This window comes from Propithecus coquereli, unplaced genomic scaffold (genome assembly GCF_000956105.1).
Source record: "Propithecus coquereli isolate 6110/MARCELLA unplaced genomic scaffold, Pcoq_1.0 Scaffold82, whole genome shotgun sequence".
In the NCBI taxonomy this organism is placed as follows: domain Eukaryota; kingdom Metazoa; phylum Chordata; class Mammalia; order Primates; family Indriidae; genus Propithecus; species Propithecus coquereli.
The window spans coordinates 4,048,812-4,068,974 of record NW_012154396.1 but is presented as its reverse complement, the minus strand read 5'-3'; the positions used below and the strand labels follow the sequence as shown (position 1 = coordinate 4,068,974).

General features: G+C 36.4%; 1 protein-coding gene across 1 annotated transcript in view; it reads left to right on the top strand.

Moving 5' to 3' along the window:
• Positions 1 to 972: 972 nt before the first annotated feature.
• The window catches only part of COL5A2 (collagen, type V, alpha 2), a 169,406-nt gene continuing 150,215 nt past the window's right edge, over positions 973 to 20,163 (top strand). The window contains exon 1 of the mRNA XM_012663640.1: positions 973 to 1,303. Within this exon, the coding sequence (XP_012519094.1) occupies positions 1,210 to 1,303 (94 nt within the window). The 5' untranslated portion in view covers positions 973 to 1,209. The remainder of the gene's footprint in view (positions 1,304 to 20,163) is intronic.

The following is a 20,163-nucleotide window of genomic DNA, read 5'->3' as shown; positions in this document are numbered from 1 at the left end:
ACGGAAGTTCAAGGATATTGCTCTTAGAATGCATGTCCATCCGAGATGACTATATTCCTTGAAAAGCTGGTTTAGGGTTAATAACACCATCTACTTTTATGTAGCTCTTTGCAATTTGGAACTTAATAATATATTACTCATTTTAGTGTCACTGAATCCTGTACACTGGTCATGGTAAAGCCCTTTTATCAAATGAGAAAATTGGAGTGCACAAAGATAAGGACTATGTGCATGTTTACGAAATTGGTGAGTGGCAGAGCTGGTATTTGAACTGAACCTTTCTGCATCCAAATGTAGTATACTTCCCATTTCTCTACACTAGCTGAGTAGAGTAGTCAATACTTCTACATAACAAAATTCTTGGGGACAAGAAGAACCCGCAGATGTGGCCCCTTAAGAGATGTGGAGAGATTAGGATAGGACCTATCTTCTGGATTCAAAATATGATGTATCACAAATTCATTTGTCCAAAATAGTTTTCTCACCTGGACTTTACCTGGGCAACATTCTAATAGTTCCCTTCCAGAGTATTGGGGGCTGGAGAGGGAAGAAAACCAGAATCCGAGACAGGACAAGAATACTTCCTATTTAGGCAAAAGAAAGGGTTAAAATGTGATCCTTTCAAGGTTTAAGGTGGAGAAGAGAGTCACAAATTATCTAAATGCCAAAAACTAGGCTAAAAGGCTGCATTTCCTCCCTAATGTCTTTTTCAGCTTATAGGGGAAAAGTTAAGGAGTGTGTCTGGGGGAAGGGTTAGGGAGGGGAGAATACGACTCTTTCGTTCTAACAGGCTTTCTTAAAAAAAATAAAAAGAAAGAGAAATAAAAGTTTGTTTCTGTTATTAAGCCCCATCCATGCTTTAAACATAAATGAAGTAGGGATAGCTCAGGCACAGAGACGCGTGTTCTGATTTGGTTGTTTACCATCAATCAGACCGTTGCTTGGCAGACACTGGATGGTTATGAGCCTGAACAAGCTGAAAAGGGGCAGGAAAAGAAGTGGAGGCAGCATTCTTCCTATTTAAAGCTGCATCGCTTGAAAAAAGTTTTCACAGACTGTGCTGGAGCTGGTGCTGAAAAAGGGGGTTTGCAGAGGCAGCCCCGGGGCTGGTGCTGAAAGAAGAGCCCACAGCTGACTTCATGGTGCTACAATAACCTTAGAATCTACTTTTATTCCCAGGAGGACCCACATGTCTAATATTTAGACGTGATGGCAAACTGGGTAGAAGCAAGACCTCTCCTCATTCTTACTGTTTTATTAGGGCAATTTGTCTCAATAAAAGCCCAGGAAGAAGGCGAGGATGGTGAGTTTGCCGTTTGCTTTGCTTGTGGTGTTTATTGCACGGTTTGGGAAATAGGTGGAATGTTAAGCCCCAGGAAGAGCTCGAAGAGGAGGTTCTGGTTTGAAGTTTGAGAAGGGGGCTGACAGATTTGCACCTGGGAAACGGCTTGGAAGACAATCGGGATGTTTGTAAATCCGGAGCTTCTATGTTGCAAAGAGTACACTACTAATATTTCTGGGAAAGCCTAAGATAAGTCCTTTTTGCCTGAGTGTGAGAGTGGGAAGTTTAAAAGAAAAGAAGAGTGCTTAAAACGGAGCACTAAAGGCATTTTAGTCAGAGGAATTCTGTAGGCTGGAGTTTTCGGAGCAAGGAAAAGTCGCAGCAGAAGCTGGGTAGGGTGGAGTCTTTTTTGTACTGAACTTCAGCTGCTTCATAAAATTCTTTGTTTAGAAAAACCTCTGCAGCAACTCTGATAGCTCTGACTTTTCTTTGTCTTTGGCTCCTCATTCTTTTCTCTTTACAGACTTATGCTTCTTCACCATTTTCATTTGTGATCTTAAAGTCACTTTTGCTTACTGAGAAGCAGTCTCGTTTATTTCTCCATGACAGAGGCTGATAGAAGCCAGATTTCTTAAACAGTGGTATTTTCCCACCCTACTGACTTGGTTAAGAGGACAGTGGTGGTTCCCAGTTGGATGGCGGAAGGCAGGAAATCAGCATGCCTTATATATAATTTATTTGGTACGGAGTAATTGTATGGGCATTACCCCTTAACACAAGTTTTTTGGTTTGTTTTGTTTTGTTTTTTGTTTTTTTAAAGACAAATCTTGCCTGATTACTAATTTTTTTTTCTATGCGATTTGCGTATATTAGAGTAGGGTTATATGGTATGGCTAAGCAAAAAACGCATGGCTATTACAGAATATAAGAAAATATTTAAACTGATTCCACTGATTATTAAATCCTTACTCTTGAGGGTTACAATCTCAAATACAGACATGCTCTTTTATAATGGGCCATTATGGATTTTCATAACTATTTAACATCAAACTCAAGCTTTTAAAACGTTGCACATTCATTAACCTTTTCTGTTACTTTCACATACATACACACACACATACACATATATACATATGTGTATATATACATATATTTACTACAGATTTCTGCTTCTGTGCATTTTTACTCTAAAGATGTTCATAAAATTATTCTAGAGATCACCAGTTCTAAAAACTTTTAAAGGGTGAAAATATCTGGACATGAATATCCAACAATCTATCAGGAGTCCCATAGAGGGGGCACTTTCTAAATCTTGGAACTTTTCATGTTTTAAAAAATGAGGCAATTTATATAAGGTAAAAACTTTTGAGTTTCTTTGTCACAGTGAAAAGCATGTATTGTTTGGAAGGGTGCGAAAGATAATTGAATATGAAGTAGAAGTTAGAAAAGGGGAGAAAAATACAGAAAAATTACAATAGATATAGAAAATCTGATTATAAAAGGAACAGTTTACTCCCCTCCCCCACCAAACAACCAACTTCAATTGAGAATTTTAATATAGCTTTCTTTGTTAATTTATATTAAAATTAATAGCTTACTCTTATAATGTACTGAAATAATTGACTATGTGAATAAATGAAAGGATTCTTTTATAAGGTACATGAAATAGGCCATATATTAAAAGACTTTCCCAAATAGTTTTAATTACTCTGTAGGTGTTTTTAAAAAATGACTGGAGTTTAATCTTCCTTAATACTAATTTACGTAAATGTGAGGAATGCAATGCTTGGTGTAAAAAAAAAGTCCCCAACTCCAAACCAACTCCAGTCCCTCCAGGATAACCAAACAGCACAGAAACTGGAATTCCAAACATCAGATTTTACAGAGAATGTGTGATTGCTTGCACATGTATTGTAAAAAATAAATTCCTCTATTTTATTACTCAACCTAAGAGAATATATGTGATAAATATTCAAGAGCAAAAGAAAGTAGTTATGGTCCTAATTAAAGATAACACAGAAAAGAATTAAAGGATCCAATATATTTAGAGCTACTTAACTCGTACTATATTTACTTGCCATGCATATTTTGATTTAAGTTGATTTTGTATGGATACTTGGCAATACTTTATTTCCCATGTTCAGGCATGTCACAAGCTTAATGAAAGTGTCAGAATTTAGAAACTCCATGTGATTTTGAGTTTGGGAAAAAGTAAGTTTGGGTAAATGCTTTAAATTAAATAAATATCTAAGGCACACAGGCAAAGCAAGTACATTTTTCAAAATTTAGTTATAACTAAGTCCCATAATGTGGTATTTACTTTATGTACAAATATTTTCCTTTGGAAATGTAGAGACCTGCTATTGCATATAAGTGCATATTTACAAGCTTTTATTTTTTCTTTCTGTTTATGACTTCGAGGTATATTTTCCTTCTATTTGACTTTGTTTATTTACCAGAAATGTAAAATATAAGCACAGTGGGCCTGCCTGATAGAAATAGGTAAAAATGATAAGATAAATGTAAATAAATGAAGTTTTAGGCATTTTAGGCCAAAATCAATACTACTTCTCACTAAATTTTACGAACGTATCTGATTTTTTTCATTGATAAGAAACTGAAAGGAGAAAGTTTGGGAGTTGGGCTAACTTTAGTTGAAAGTATAAAATGACAATAATCAGGGAGTTAAGATGACAAAACCAGCTTTTCAAGAATTTTGTATGTGTTGGGGGGGGACAATGTGTGTGTGTGTATCTTCGAAATATTCCACATTTGTTTTTTGTAAGAGAAAATACTAGAGAATTTACAGTTTATTTTATATTCCTAAATTAAACTCTAACATCTAGTGAACTATATATATTCTTATTATCAGAAGTAGACATATTTAATTTTACAAAATAATATTTGGTATTAATCATTGTATTCAACACCAGATGAGCAAAGGAGAGAAGGCAAGGGGCCGAAATGTACCATTTTATTTCCAGAAACTGTAAACTTCAGTGTTTTCAGAGGCCAGGCAGGTAACATAAACAAGTGAAGCAAGCGAGTGTTTCTACATCAACAGGGGATGAGGAGGCCTGTGGGGAACTGAAGATGCATGCCTGCTTTAGGGTATTCAAAATTAATGTTTTCAGAGGTATTGCATAAGCCAATTAAAATATATCTGCGTGCCAAATGTGGCTTATGGACCGTAAGTTTGCAGCCCTCCTGTTGTAACTTTACACTGATATCCTGGACCTAAGCCAACTTCTGATTGCTAAGAGATGAGGCTCTCACAGTTCTTTCTATATCATGGTCTCTTGCATTTTTATTGTGTTATGTCTGCCATTTATCTCATTGTTAAAATACAAATACGAAGAAGCAGATGCTTAATACTCAACAGTCCTTGAATGGAATCATTTTAAAGGAGGTACACAATATAAATACATAGCTTAAGATACTTGTTCACTCATAGTTTTAAACTCATTGCTATTGAAATAGATACTTTGGATCATGTAGGGTATGCAGACTTTTCTTTTTAGTGGGTGTTTGTGTTTAGGTCCACGAGGATATAGCAGAATGTAGTAGTTCAAACAAATAAAAAAATCCTTTTTTTTTCCTAGTGTAAAGAAAGGTTTTAAGTAGGCAGTGAAAGCCTAGCATACTGGCTCCACAATGTCTTCAGAGATTCAGGCTTTTTCTAGCTCTCTACTTCCTTATCCCTAGGGTATGGTCTTTGATTTTATGGCCCTAAATAGCTGCTGGAGCTCCAGCCATTACATGTGCTTTCTAGGCATGTGGATAGAGAATGGGAAACAAAGGCTGTGAGCTTCCCCTTTCCCCATGAAGACTTTTAAGTCTTCATAACATTTACACTTACTTCTGGTTGGCCAGAATTTAGTCATATGGTCATACAAAGCTGCAAGGGCAGCCAGGAAATGGAAATTTTAGTTGGGTGGCACTGGCAATATACTCTACTAAATAGAGTTCTATGAAGGATATAAAGAAGAATGACTATTAGGAGGCAACTGCAGTCTCTACCACAGAGAGTATACATGTCAGCTACTTTTAGTAGACTAGATCTTATGGTTTCAGTGGACAGAATATAGTTGTGTGAGCAGATCTACACTGGTTATTGTTCATTTCTGAGTAGACTACAAAGCCAAGAACACTGGATGGCACTTAAATATTAGGCTGCATTTTATTTACTTCTTAATCTAATTCTCTTCAGATAAATTTAGATGTTATCTGTAACTTTTATCCAAACTAAATCGATGGTTAGTTTGAAAAGTAGATCTCTCTCTACTTATGTATTAACAGATTGGTAGATTGATAGATTTAGTGAATTCTTTCCATTGGCTAGCACACTGTATACTTTGACCATGACTCCATAGGGTAGTTGGTAAGCAACCCATGGATCAGTGTTGAGATGACTGCATAAAGAATCACCCGGGATCTTGTTACTAATAAAGATTCTATATCCCTCTCCTTTCCAAATACACTTGAGTTAGTAGGTTTGGATGAGGTCTGGGAATCTATGGATTTTCAAAGCTCTTCCGGTGACTCTAATTCTCTAATTCTACTCTAATTCTCTAATTCTAATGTATTAAATCTTTGACTTGCACTCTTTTGATCTTGATGTGGACCAGTTGGTTTTTATGTTCCAAGGCTACACACTGAGACTTTTGGTAATAACTTGCTATTCTGGTAATTCATTTTACTTATAAGGCTGCCTAGTTAAAGTTTATTGATAAACCATGACAAATTCACCATCATTTCCAGAAAAATAACTCAAGGCCCTGATCCCCCTCATGGTGGATTAGGTGAATCATTCTACTATGCAAAGGACAGATGTTATTCAAATGTATTTCCAAGTGAATATATGTTTTTCATTTTCGATCTCTCCTCTCTTTTATTTTTGTTCTTCATACTTTTAGAACTGTCACCACAGGCCTGAAATTCAATGTGTTCATCATTCTAGACATGCACCTAATGCAAGATGTGAGGCAAAGCAGAAAGAGGAAGCTTTGTTTTGAGAAGCTGGGGCTTAGAAGGTTGGAATTATGCTAATCTATGGCCATAGAATAATTTTTTTTTAATTACAGAGTTTGCTTCAGGTTGAAGAATGCCCCAGGTTCATGTATCATCACCTGGCCTTACATGGCATTCATAATATGTTTGAACTTTTTGATCTGATGTTTTTTGCACTGAGATCACAACATTGAAACCCTTATATTTACATATGAGAGATATAGTAAAGGTAGGAGGAAAAGACCAGAACTGTTAATTATTAATTGATCTGTGGTATTAAGTTGGGCAAGTTGCACAAGTTTAGATAAGACAAATCTATCCTAGAGTTAAATAACATGATATTCTTTGATTTATTATTTTCTATGATTTATATCCATGACACTGGAAGGTTCACTAAAGATATTAAATGAGACATTATCAATTTACTATTAAGTATGAGGTCTTTGAGCTTTTCTTATAACTGTAAAAGTAACAGCTTGAAAAAGTTGTTTTGAGTCAGAATGAAATTATTAGGAATATGCTGATAATTTAGTTTTCTTTTAAATTTATTTCTACATAATTTCATACATAAATTATCTAAATTTTATGTAAGACTGAAGAGTTGCCATATTCATTATTTAACTATCTACTCTTGGCATTTGCATGGGAGACCAGTCTATCCTAAAAAAAAATTTGCCTTAAAGATGTGACCATATTGGCAGCCTTAGGGTTTTTATTTTGTTTTATTGATATGTTTAAAACTAAACCCTTCAAAAGAAATCAAGATGGTTCCATCTTATATTGAATATATTCTCTAAGGCTGTGGTCCCCAACCCCTGGGCTGCCAATCGGGACTGGTCAGTGGCCTGAAAGTAACCAGGCCTCACAGCAGGAGGTGAGTGGCAGGTGGGCAAGCAGAGCAAGCTTCATCTGTATTTATAGCTGCTCCCCGTTGCTGGCATCACTGCATAAGCTCCGCCTCCTGTCATGTCAGCGGGGGCATTAGATTCTCATAGGAGCATGAACCCTATTGTAAACTTCGCATGTGAGGGATCTAGGTTATATGTTCCTTATGAGGATCTAATGCCTGGTGATCTGAGGTGGAGCTGAGGCAGTGATGCTAGGGCTGGGGAGTGGCTGCAAATACAGATTATCATTAGCAGAGAGGTTTGACCGCACAGTAAATGTAATGTGCTTGAATCATCCCGAAACCATCCCCCTGCCCCGGTCCATGGAAAAATTGTCTTTCCTGAAACTGATCCCTGGTGCCAAAAAGGTTCGGGGCCATTGCTCTAAGGAACAGCAAGTATATCAGGGAAATTGTAAATCTTGCCTTCTAGAGAGAAAGCTGTAATGTTAACAATATTTATAAATTAATATTAATAAGTCAATGGAACTTTGTCTCCATAGCCTTCTGGTACAATGTTCAAACTCAAAAATGTTTACATGCCATTGTTTTAAGTTTAGATTTGAGAAGAAGGCAAGACAGTCTCACAGGTTTTTTTTTTTTTTTTTTAATTCCTCAGGGTGTCTGTTCAGCCAGAATTGTGAATTCAGCTTTAAGATGACAACAAACTATATTCTTGGTTGAAACATTGCTTGCAACATAAGCATCAAAGCCTTATTATAGTCCATATAGCATCAAAAGTATAGTGAGCCTTGGCCCAACCTTCATGTGAGAGAACACTTGGGTTCTGCTCTTTGCTGTTTAGCAGTTTTGCAACCTGCAGAGGGTCCTTTACCCTCACTGAGCCTTCGTGTCCCCATCTGAAATATCGGGGAAATAGTATACACTCCTGTCATGGTACTTCTAGGAGGATTATTTGGGAAATTTACCTAAAGTTAATTGTAGAGCACTTAAATGAGACACAGAAAGCGAAATTAAAATCTATTTCAGTCATCGCAGATGCAAGCCTTCGTGGTATTATTTTAATTTGACCAAATTTTTGAAGCACTTTCTGGATTTGTTCTCTTGTATTTTATTTGTTCTCCATCTCCTTGGGGGAACTTGTTCCACCAATCACACTCTCTTTTCTATAACTTCAATCACTTCCTTTTTGTCTGCTCTTTCTCCTTAGTCTATAAACAAGTCCAAGTCTCTCCAAGGCCTGTGTCTAGCTCTCACCCCGTCTTTATTCTTAGCCCAGCTGTTCCAAAGGAGCAGTTTAGTTTTCTGTCTCTGCCTCCCCTGCCCTCACCTGGCCCCTCTGTTCCACTTAAGCTGGGATAGTAAGATGAGGATTAAAATGCTTGATGTTCCAATTGGCCCTTTTGCCTCATTTTATCAGTCCTTTTTCCTTTATTTGATACCATTAACCACTCCAGCTTTCCTGACATTCTAGTCTCTGAAGGTTCTTCCTCCATCTCCCTGCCTTTTCCCTCTCAGCTCCATTCATGGGCTTCTTCTCCTCTTTTCTCCCTTCACACTTTTATCTTCTCATAGGATTTAGTTCACTGATTACTGCTGCATATTCTCTTCCTAGGCCATCTGGGAATAAGTGTTTTGCATAACAGCTAAATGCTGATAATTCTCAAATTCCTCTCTGCAACCCTGATCTTTAATATGAGCTTCAGCGGTGTATATCCAGCTACCCTCTGGGTGGCCCAGAACCACTTCAAGTTCAGTGTATCCAAAACTCCACTCATTATCTTCCCTCCAAGACTGAGTCATTTTTCTTATGTCAGTTACTGGCAGCATCACCTGACCTGGTCATTTAATCAGTTGTTCAATCAGCAAAATTCCAATCAGTCACTAAGGTCTACCATTTTACCAGCTAAATATTTCCCAAATATATCTCTTTTCCATCTCTACTGCAAATGCCCTGGTTCAGGCCCTTATCGTCCCTGGAGCTATCGTCCCTTGCAGATATCCCTGGATGGCTGCAATGGCATCTAAATTCATCCCCTTGCCTCCCCTGTGGTCACTTACCATGCACACATAAACATATCCTCTTTGTTGCTGGTGTGATATAGAACTACAATCTAATCATGTTTTTACTTTCCTTAAAACCTTCCATTGGCTCCCATAACTTGAAGAAAGAATAAAGCAAAAGCTTCTTAGCATGGCATGCAAGACCCTCCTGATCTAGCCCACTTATAGCATCTTAGGCACATCAACTGTCATTCTCTGCCTCAAAATAAGAACTTTCTTGTAACTCCCCCTGCCCCACACTCTTACTTTTCCCTTTTTTCAAATCTCTACTCCTCTACTGTCCACATTCTACTCAGAACTCACATTCTCTCATTAGTTGAGACAAGGGCTTCTCCTTTGCCATCTCACAACCCTCACTACGCCTCTCTCATGTGTGAACTATATATATCACACTGAGAATGCTTTTTTCTCATGAATTCATTTTGCATATTTCTGACACATTAGTCTTCCTATGTCCTATTTTCATCACGTCACTCTCCAGTCAACTTGCTATTGAGTATTGCATGATATTTGGAACATTATATTGACCTAAACTCTTTGTGTGTCTTCTTCTTTTTTTTTTTTTAAACCTAACAGTGCCAAAATTATCCAGATGGTGTGTAAGGCTACTCATGATCTTCTCCATTCTGTCTATTAATACACAACTACTATTATTTCTCTTATTGTTACTTAACACTATTGATTGCTGCACACCATGAGGCATTCTTTCTCAGGTCAGATCTAACTTCTTACTGTTCCCAGATCTAATTTTTGTGATTTAGGTACTTCTATGCCTCTTCTTTTACCTTCCCTCTGCCTGTTGGCATTTTCCTTCAAGTTCTATTTCAATTCTTATATCTGCTCAGAAATTAGGAGATTCTTATCAACAATAAATATCCCCTTTCCTTTCAGTGTATCTTCTCTAAGTGCTTCAAGTGTAAATTTCTTGGGAGATAGGGGCCATGCCATACATTCTGTTTATGTATTAGGTACATCTATGCACACATCCCAATTGAATTCTATTTGTGAAAAATCTAAAAAAATTCTTTCCCATCATTCACTCATTCAAGTATTGAGTGAAGTGAATTCAAGTTCAGGTTTTGCAAATTATATTTGCATATATTTGAGCAATTTCCTGGATCTCCCTGTCTTAGTTTTTTCATCTATAAAATTAGAATAGTAATATTTACCTCAAATAATTGTTATGAATACTATAATGTATATAAACCATTTACATCATAGCATGATTCCCAGCAAATAGGAGGAGCTTATTAAATGATAGGTGATATTATTATTACATTGCTATTTAATACTAATAACAATAATAACAAATGCCTATTGGGTGATTATGAGAACCAAGATGTTAGATGCTATGGAGAAATAAAGAAAAAAACTTTATTAAATCAATTAAATCTAGTATAAAATTTAAAATTTAAGTTTTGTCTACTCTTCTACTACGGTCATTTTGGCAACACAACAATAATTTTATGTATGTATTATTAATAAGCTCTTTTAAGCCCATTTAAAAATTTTGCTGTTCAAATAAAAGGGCTGTATTGAATTGTCCCCTTTTGTAGGTTTACTGCTGAATGAAACAACAGAAGAAAGTAAAAACAAAAGCCTTTCCCACTGGAGACTTTCTAATGGCCTCATGATTTGAAGTATCATGGCCCCTTTTCTGTTTCACACCCCACGTACTCTTAGATCTCTGTGCTGGTTCCCAGTGGGTGAGCAAGCCACGTACGGCCCACTCCATGCCCCAGTGCCACCTCATGTCTGTCTACCAGCCTGTCTGTTTCAGAATTTATTTTCTGAAAATACGATAGTCATAAAATTCTCTATTAAACATTAGTAGCTTATTTTCCACTCTGTGTTTCTCTGAGTTGCATTTGGAATGAGAGGAATTGCTTCACTGCACAGGGATTTACAAGACAGCTCCCAGGACTGTTTGGATACAGTAGTGGGGATGACCATCTTTTCCCAGACTGTGCAGCAAGCCTCTTCATTTTCCAAATGCTGTTAATTTACCTCACTTCCTTCACCCCCAGGGGATTCTTGTGAAATCTTCTCCAGAAAGCAGAAACTGGTGTGGGATATGGGGACATTATTCATACTCACACTTTTCTTACTTTGCTGCATTTTTCTTTCTTCTTAGTTTTTCAAACTTAAAAAAAAAAAACCCAAAACTGATAGGTTCAACTTAGAAGGAGAGATGCAGGTAGAATTTTACCAGATAATTCGTAGCTATAAAATTCTTTAATTAAATATTTGATATTCAATATGGTTGTTCTGTGGCCATCCCCTTTAGATTTTTTATCATGGAATTCTGAAAATATGGATTGTTCCCATAGCAAATACAGTTTATTTGTATTTGTAGAGATTTAATATTTTCATCTATCTTACATAGCAGTTATATGCTTATCTTCTCCTGAGGTAAAAGAATCTCTCAGATTCATTTATACAAGTTTGAAAGTACTTTTAAGCCTATTCTTTCTCATTCTTTCCAGAGATTTATAGTGAAGAAGTGGGAAGTTATAGATGAATTCAGGGCCTCATGTTTCTCATGTTAGTGATAAATTCCTAACTAGACTTTCTCATGGGGTAAACTGGTGGACAGTGAGGCTAACTGACTACCATTGGAAGACAAACTGCAGGGAAGTTTCTAGTTTTCTAATCTTTGGCTACAAACACAAAACCTCTGAGGTTTCAACTTTCTTTGAGAGGGCAGAGGCACACACAATTCCAAAGCAAAGAAGAAATTGTTATATAAATTCTTTTTTAATGTGAGTTTTTACTGGATAAAAAAAGACTTGAGACTGCTGAATGAGGAATGACTGAAAATTCTATCAGGGAACTTGTATTCAAGCCCTAAGGTGAAAGCCTTATGTCTTTCTAGGTATTTTTAAAAAAAAGAAAAAAAAAATCTCATTTCTTTCTCCAATCTTTCCCTGCCTTCCCTTAAAGCTTGATCTCTGTTGATTAAATTAAGCATGTTTTTTATTTGTGGGCTTTATTTTTCTGCCTTAAACATAGTATAACTGAACTAAATTTTGCTTAGAACTAACTCATAGACCCCTGGACCAAAGAAGTTCTCATTATCCCAGGAAGATTTTATTATATACTCAGAATCTGTTTGTTTTGTTTTAATAAAAAAAATAGAAGTTGGGGATAGTATTCATTTATGTAAAGGATGAGACTAAACTGAAACATAATTAGTTCTGTAGAGGTAAATTCATGAATACACTTCAAATTCCATGGTGGGTGTTTGTCTTTGTGTGTATGGAGCATGATAAAATAAAACTAACTTAGTATGTTTCATGATATTTAATATGTTAATTATATAAATATGTTTCATAAACTTATTAAAAATATACCTCACCTGAGCTTCCCATACCTTTGTGCTTCGTTGGGTGCAATGTTGCTAAAGTCATAGGAGCAAGAGCTATAAGAAAACAATTTTGAAATAGATGACTTATTTTAATTAATTTAAGATTTTAGAGAAATATGATTTCAACCTCCTTTATGTTTGAAGGAAAGGCATTCAGGATTCTGAGGTCATCCATACCTTTCCAGGGTCTCACATTGCAGATCTATCTGGATATCACTTTCCCAGATTTTCCTTCAAATTACAGACTTTTCCTTCTAATGTGACCTCTCATCAAAATGTACCTGTTTGGCATCCTCTTCTTTCCTACACCGTACCCTCTGTAATTATTGTCCTACTGCACAGATGTAATAGTATTACTCCCTCGTAATGCAAGCACATTATATGGTAATTTACATTTTAAGATCTTTTTTTAAATATTGTTGGACCATGAGAATAAACTGACATACTGGCTCTGGGTTAAAACCCCAATGTTCCAGGTGGACTCTGTGTCTTGTACTCTCTCTGAGGATAAAATCCAGCTTCCATAGACACTCTGCTTGTTCACAGAGGGTTCCACAATCAAAACAGAATCACTACAAGTCTATTCTGAAAGAAACTGAACCTTGCCCACTATAATCAGAACAGAACTTTGCCCACCAGATTCCCACTGTTTCTGAAGAGGACTTTTGAATTTCTTCAGGATGGAATCCTAAAATTGCCACATAATCTATGTCTAAAGTGACTGAACATGGCCAACTGAATTTCAGAGAGATGCTTTCCAAAATGACAAATTCCCTGGAGCCATTTCAGAATGGGTACTTCCCTGCCTTCATGTCTTCCCTTTCCTGCCTTAGAGTATTTAAAAATAAAAACCTGTCTTTTCTCTCTAAAAATCTTCAATAGCAAGTTTTAAATCACATTTGAGTAGAACCTTATGCCTCTGTGGCAATCAGCAGGATGTGGAAGACAGCAGAGGGTATGGAAACCATTAAGTGCATGGGAAGAAGGGTTCTCTGAAAGTATGTATGCAAGTGATGCTGACTGATAGCTGACTCAGATAGCCTCACTGAAATACACTAAATTGTACGGCTCCATGCCAACGTGGAATGACCATACCCGTACGATGTCTTGTGGGATTTATAGACAATTGCAAAAAATTGGGGGAAGTATGTGACATCTCTTAAGTTTTGTTCTTTGACTCTTCTATTTTTTTTACCCTGTTTTCCTAAAACATAGTAAATTTAGAATAAACTATCATAATACTATATATATGTATGCGTGTGCGTATATATATATATATATATATATTTTTTTTTTTTTTTAAAGACAGGGTCTCACTCTGTTGCCCAGGCTAGAGTGTAGTGGCATAATCATAGCTCATTGCAACCTCAAACTCCTGGGCTCAAGCGATTCTCCTGCCTCAGCTTCCAGATTAGCTGGGACTACAGGCACACGCCACCACGCTCGGCTAACTTTTCTATTTTTGTGTAGAGACAGGGTGCTGCTGTTGCTCAGGCTGGTCTCGAACTCCTGGGCTCAAGTGATCCTCTCTCCTTGGCCTCCCATAGTGCTAGGATTACAGGCACGAGCCACAGCACCCAGCCTATATATCTGTTCTTTCCTGCTAACAGTATAAATACTGTCAATTAGGCCTACAGGGAGTAGGAGTAGGACATTGACTCAGCAGAGAGATTTTTTTGATTCTGGGAACTTCCCTAGAGTTCCCAACTATTACCATTTTCTATATTTAGAGTTTTTTACAGTTAGCAATTCCTACATTTACAACTTCTTTTCCATTTACTTTCAATAAGTACCTAAGAAAGGAAGAGTTTTTGGAGTCTCTCCTTTGAGTCCTGAATTTGTCCCTTGCTAACCTTGTGACCTTGAGCAAGTTACTGATCTTCTTTGAGATTCAGTTTTCTCATCTGCATATTGAGGGGTTAAATTAAAATGCTTGGCATTTTATGGGCTCTGAAGAAATGTGGATATTATTAGTATTTTTAAGATTGATTCCCTGATTGGTTCATTACAGATTATTTCTTCCATAACTGAAATAACTTTTATCACACCATTCCCCATTGCTAGGTTTGATAAGAGGAAGGCTAGGGGAGCCCTGATTCCTAGGCACCTGGGGCAAAATTGGGGAGGACGGGCAGGGGGTTGGGGGAAAAGTATAATTGGGAGATTTGAAATGACAATAATAAATTTTTTTAGATCATGTCTTTCTCTTGGGCCAGGTGAGTACTCAGCTCTTGACTATTCAAAAAGCAAGTCAGGAAAAACAAACAAGCAAAAATCTAGAAAGTATATATATACTTTGGTATGAGAATTCATTTCACAAATTTGGTGGTACATACACTCATTTAATTTAATTCTTTTTTTTCTAATATAAAGATTTTGGCAATTGTTTGCATATTTGGCTCAGGTAAAGTTGTTTGAGAAAAGTAGAACTCTGCTCAACACATAAAATATCTGCTTACTTTCCTGATATTTTACTGATGTCATGATAGACTTATTTGAGCCCTGGGGCAATGTTTTTGTGAGGGATGGCATGCCCCTTGCCTGAGCAGTCAATGAAGAGAAAGCAGCTGTTTGGGCTCACTCAACTTCTACAAACTCAACATGGCAATAGAGTCCGGAGAGTGCTGGCCCTGAGTCAGAGGACTGGAATAAAGTCTTGACTCTTTCCTTATAAATTCCTTATAAATATAATGTGTTAGAGGCTTATTCTTTCATTTACAAAACAAGAGTAATACTTTATATTTTTCTACCTTACAGGTTCTAAAAAAAAGAAATTCTCTGACAGCTATAAAGCCCCATAGTGTTACTATTTTGGCATGCCTTTACTGTGATGAACAGTTAGCTAAATGCAAATAAAATTATTCCTTTAAGTAAATGATAAGATAGTAATCCAAAGGAATATTAAACTCTTCATAGAAATAAAAGTGTTTTTTTTTCAAAATTTGAAATTCTTGAATTTTGAAAAGTAAAATAGCTTGCTTATGTAACTGTTTAAAACACTTCCCAAAGCCCCCAAACAGGAATTAAATAGGAAAAAATAAGAATAGAGGATTTGATTTGAGGATGAACAGAACAGATGGACAAGCAAAATGTGATTTTTCTAATGCAACTGGACTGTGGTCTTTCTACAAGCAAAAATGTAGATTCCTGGCAGAAGACTGAATCGCTATTATTACTACTTTTTCTTTATTCATTTCTCATCAGGAAGCCTGTCTCAAAATCAAAATGAATCTCTAAAGGCCTGTTTGTGGCATGGTATTCCTTTTCCCTGGGTCAGAGGGTGACTTGGAGCTAGAAGTTTAAACTGGTGACAAATACCCACAGCAATCGGAGCCAAATGTTTAGAAAAAGGTTCCATCATCTCTCAGGCCTGTCTACTTTCCGGTATATTTTAAGACTCTCTACTTGTGCAGAGAGAAACATGCAGTTAAAGAGATGAGGGCCTCAACTAAATAGACTGTTACTTTCTTTCATGAATGAATTGTTGAAATAATTTTAAAGAAAAGCTTCTAAACTAAAACTGGAACGAGACACAGGAAATCTGCATTCTAATTGCAGCTCTGCAATGGACTAACTTGGTGATTTTGTGGAAGTGACTTAAATTCTCTGGGCCTCAGTTTCCTCTGTTGTAAAACCTATGATCTGTTATTCGGAACCACTGTCTACTTTGACAGTGTATGACTACAGAATATTTACATAACGTTATTTCGCTGAGGTCATATTTGTGCTATACTACTGAAGAAAATCTCATGTATACGTTTTGGTAGATGGATACATCACACATAATCTCCATGGGTAATATATTTTTGTACTTTAAAAGTAGGATTTGAAGTTTAGATCCAGGTTTATAGTTATTTCTTTAACTATGATTTATAACTTTGTAAAATGATTTGATTTTCAGCAAAAGGCTCTACAACAAAGTTTATAGGCACTGTCGTTAAAAAGGAGATGATTGTGAAAAAATTCTAAATAATCTGGTATCAATTTTGTAGATTTCAGATTAACTTTGAATTTTCCAATTAGAGAGAAAATCTGTAAATGTATCATGTGTTGTGGCACACTACTACAACCACAGGCTCTGTGTTCTCTGAAGGTTTTCTGGTGGGATGGGGTATCGGCGTTCAGTGGCATGCCTTCCGGCCCCTACAGCTGATGGATTTGTCTTTGCAGTGCTTCCTTTTCCCAACAATCTTTGAATCTACTAAACTGCCATTTCATCCGGAATAAGAAGGAGAAGGAGAAGGAGAGGGACAGAAGGATGTGGTGGGGGAGGTGGAGGGGAAAAAGGAGAATTATTATTATTATTTTTAAATGTTTATGAGTTTAATCTGAGGAATTGTTATACTTGTTCTTAATTCCTTATTTTATACCTCTTCTTGATTTCTTATTTTTCTTTGTAGTAATGTTTGTTGGGTGATATCTAAGTGCTTGGTCTGGGTATTTAGAAGGTTTGATTTATTCTATTGGCATTTCTTATGCACAGAACTTTTCTGGGAACATGTTGCTTGTCCTCCATCTTTGGGGAAAGCAAGACTCCATTTTTGTGTTTTCCCCCCGTTTCCCTCTTTCACTACTGCTGACTGAATCTTATAAACATTTATCTTCCCAAGTCCTGCTAGAATTTCACTCCCAGACATCCTGGACAGAAATCAAGCCTCTTTTGTATGTCTTTACAAGAAGTGTGTGTGTTTAATTTGAGTGCATGAAACATTCAGATTAAAAGTCTGATGAGATAAAAAAAAAAAAAACAATAACTTACCCACAAACATTCACATCTGTGTTTATATCAGAGAGTCCAGTGGGAGAAAACTGTCAGGTTCTAGTTTAATGTACTCTTCAAGAAGTGAGGCATACTTTGTCATCTTAAAGCACTTGGCAATAATTTACTACTTCAGGGAATATAAATCCATTCTATCCTCAAAAGCCTTTATTATTAAAGTGTGTCAGTGACATTAGAATTTGTTTTGGATGATTCTGAAAAATTTGACTTTTTATGAAACAAAATGACACTCTGATCTCAAATGATGGTGATTTCAACTTGCTCTTCTCTACAGAGGAGCATATCCCCACAAAATAACCTATGACGCAGTTTACTTTCATTTATTAATAATCTGGTAAACGTCTACTGAGTACCTACTGTTTATCAGATACTTTACTGGTTGATACAGCAACAAATATTTAATTTTTGCTCCGAAGGAGTTAATCGTCTAGTGCAGATGAGATGAGTAAAAGAAGGATAATACTTAGCGGTCAGTGCTGTGGCAGAGGCGGACAAAGAATACTAGGGACATGCCAGGAGACTTCCCTACCTCATACCGCTGAGAGGTGGAGGGCTGGGATAGGAACTCAGGGAGGGTCTCAGCGGAGGGCACATCTGAGCAGAGTCATCTCTCTGCGTTAACTCTACTGTTTCCCTTATCTGTATTCCATCCTCTCCTTCACATCTAAATCCTTGAAGTCATCAATCAAGTTTGATGTGCATCCTCTCTGAAACCTTTTTGGATGTCCCAGACATCCTTTTTCTCTTTTCTTTAAACTATAGCACTTCCTCATTCTATAACACACTTAGCACCTAATAGATCCTTTTATGAATTTTCCGTTGTTTTAGTCTCACTCATTATAAATTGATCTTTTATTTATATCTTATGCTCCTTGATGGTAAATACCATCTCTTAAAACCAGAAAATCAGATGTAGATCTAGTGCTATACATATAGTAGCTACTCAATAAATGTTTGTGATTGATATTTCAAGAAAAATTTGCTTCTTTTGTCTTGATCAGGTGCTTTCAAGATCAGGTGCTTTCTCTCTGTTAACTGTCATATGGTTGCCTAATTACATTGCTCAACCTTGCCTAAGTTTTTATATACGTAACAGCAAACTTAAAAAGCATGGAACCAATTTTTATGTATAGGTTATCTGTATTTGGTGCCTTTTTGTCTAAGCCTTATTAAAATACATACATCAAAGTACCATAATTAACTACTAAACGGAACCAAAGTTAACTTTATATCTTACCTATTTTATTTACAGTGATTCTAGGCAAGCTGTAAGGACACAAAGATAATTAACACACTGTTAAAAGGAGCCCATAATGAGAGGAATGGGCATATGAACAAATAACTATAACACAGTGTACTAAATATAATGAAAAAGAATGGTATGGAAGGAGCAACCGACCCACATTTGGGAACATAGGTTAGTTTCCTGCAGGTGACGGACCCAAAACATAACGATAGATGTACAATAACCAGTAGAAATGAGACGGGGGGGGGGAGAATAAGAGGATGACAGCTAGATAAGAAAAAAAATACATGAAGAAATTCTCAGAAATATTAATTAGCATTGGTTTTGCAGAAAATTACAAATAGTTTAATGTTTTGGAGCATAGAATGGAAGATAGGAAGATCTTATTTAGTATTATAGTTTTGATTTTTTGGACAATTTATTGATTGATTATGTCTAAACTCAGTATTTAGTAGTAGTAAAGACAGCATATATAGACCATTATTTTTTCCTCCTCCTATCCATTAAGACGGTGAGTTGTGAAGGGAAGGAGAGATATAGGACAAGATGTAGAGTCAAGTGAGGATTTTTATTTTATTTTGTTTTCAGATGGCAGAGTGGGATGTCTATAGGCTTCAGCAAAGAGCCCCATGGAGAGGAAGATGTTGAAGATACAGAAAGAAAGAGAGGATAAAGATTGACTGGGATATAAAAAGGCACAGTGTTGGGTGTAAAGTTAGAGGGGTTAGGCTCAAGGAGGGGATTGAATATTCAATCTTTGATATTAGATGCACGGAGGCAAAGATGCAGATGTAGTTACAGATGAAAGTGATATGTTTGGACAATAGGGCTGGGAGTGGGAGGTTGCAGTAGTTTATGCCTGAGTGCATCAATTATTTTTATTGTTTCATTTATTTTAATGCATCAATTATATATACTGGGATATCTTTCAAGACCAACTGTTTTACCCTATTGCTCTGTTCTGACATGATGTGAAGATTATCAGTAAGTCATTTTTTTTATTGGGAGTGTTGATTAAATAGTCGAATAGTTGCTCAAAATCCTCCTGCATTATGTATACATAATGTTTTCTTTTCCTACTGGGAAATGGGCTGTTCTTTTGGATAAAGTCGGCTTCAACCCTCTATCAGTCCCTAACTCCCTCTGTAAAATGTTGGGTGTCGCCAAGTCACTACAGCAAAAAGAGATTTGCTTTCTCAGAGGCAAAGCTAGGGTTTTCTGTGCTGCCTAGTGGTCTATACTCTGTTGATATTTATTTTTAGAGTTTTCTGGCTCTATAAATAATAATATCATACTATATGTAAGTAAGATTATACAATTCACAAAGTATATCCACTCATTTGATACACATATTCTAAGAACCTTAGATTACAGATGAGGAATTTACAAGATGAGGAAACTTACAAGAGATAAATGAGGCAGAGGATGTTGGACAGAGATCTGGAACCTGGGTTTTCTGGCTCCCATTCCAGGACTCCTTCATTTGTGTCTTATAAGAGCAGAAGAGAAAAGGAGGAAGACAATTCTAGCCACCAAGAACACTCCACACTATATGAAAATCATTTGT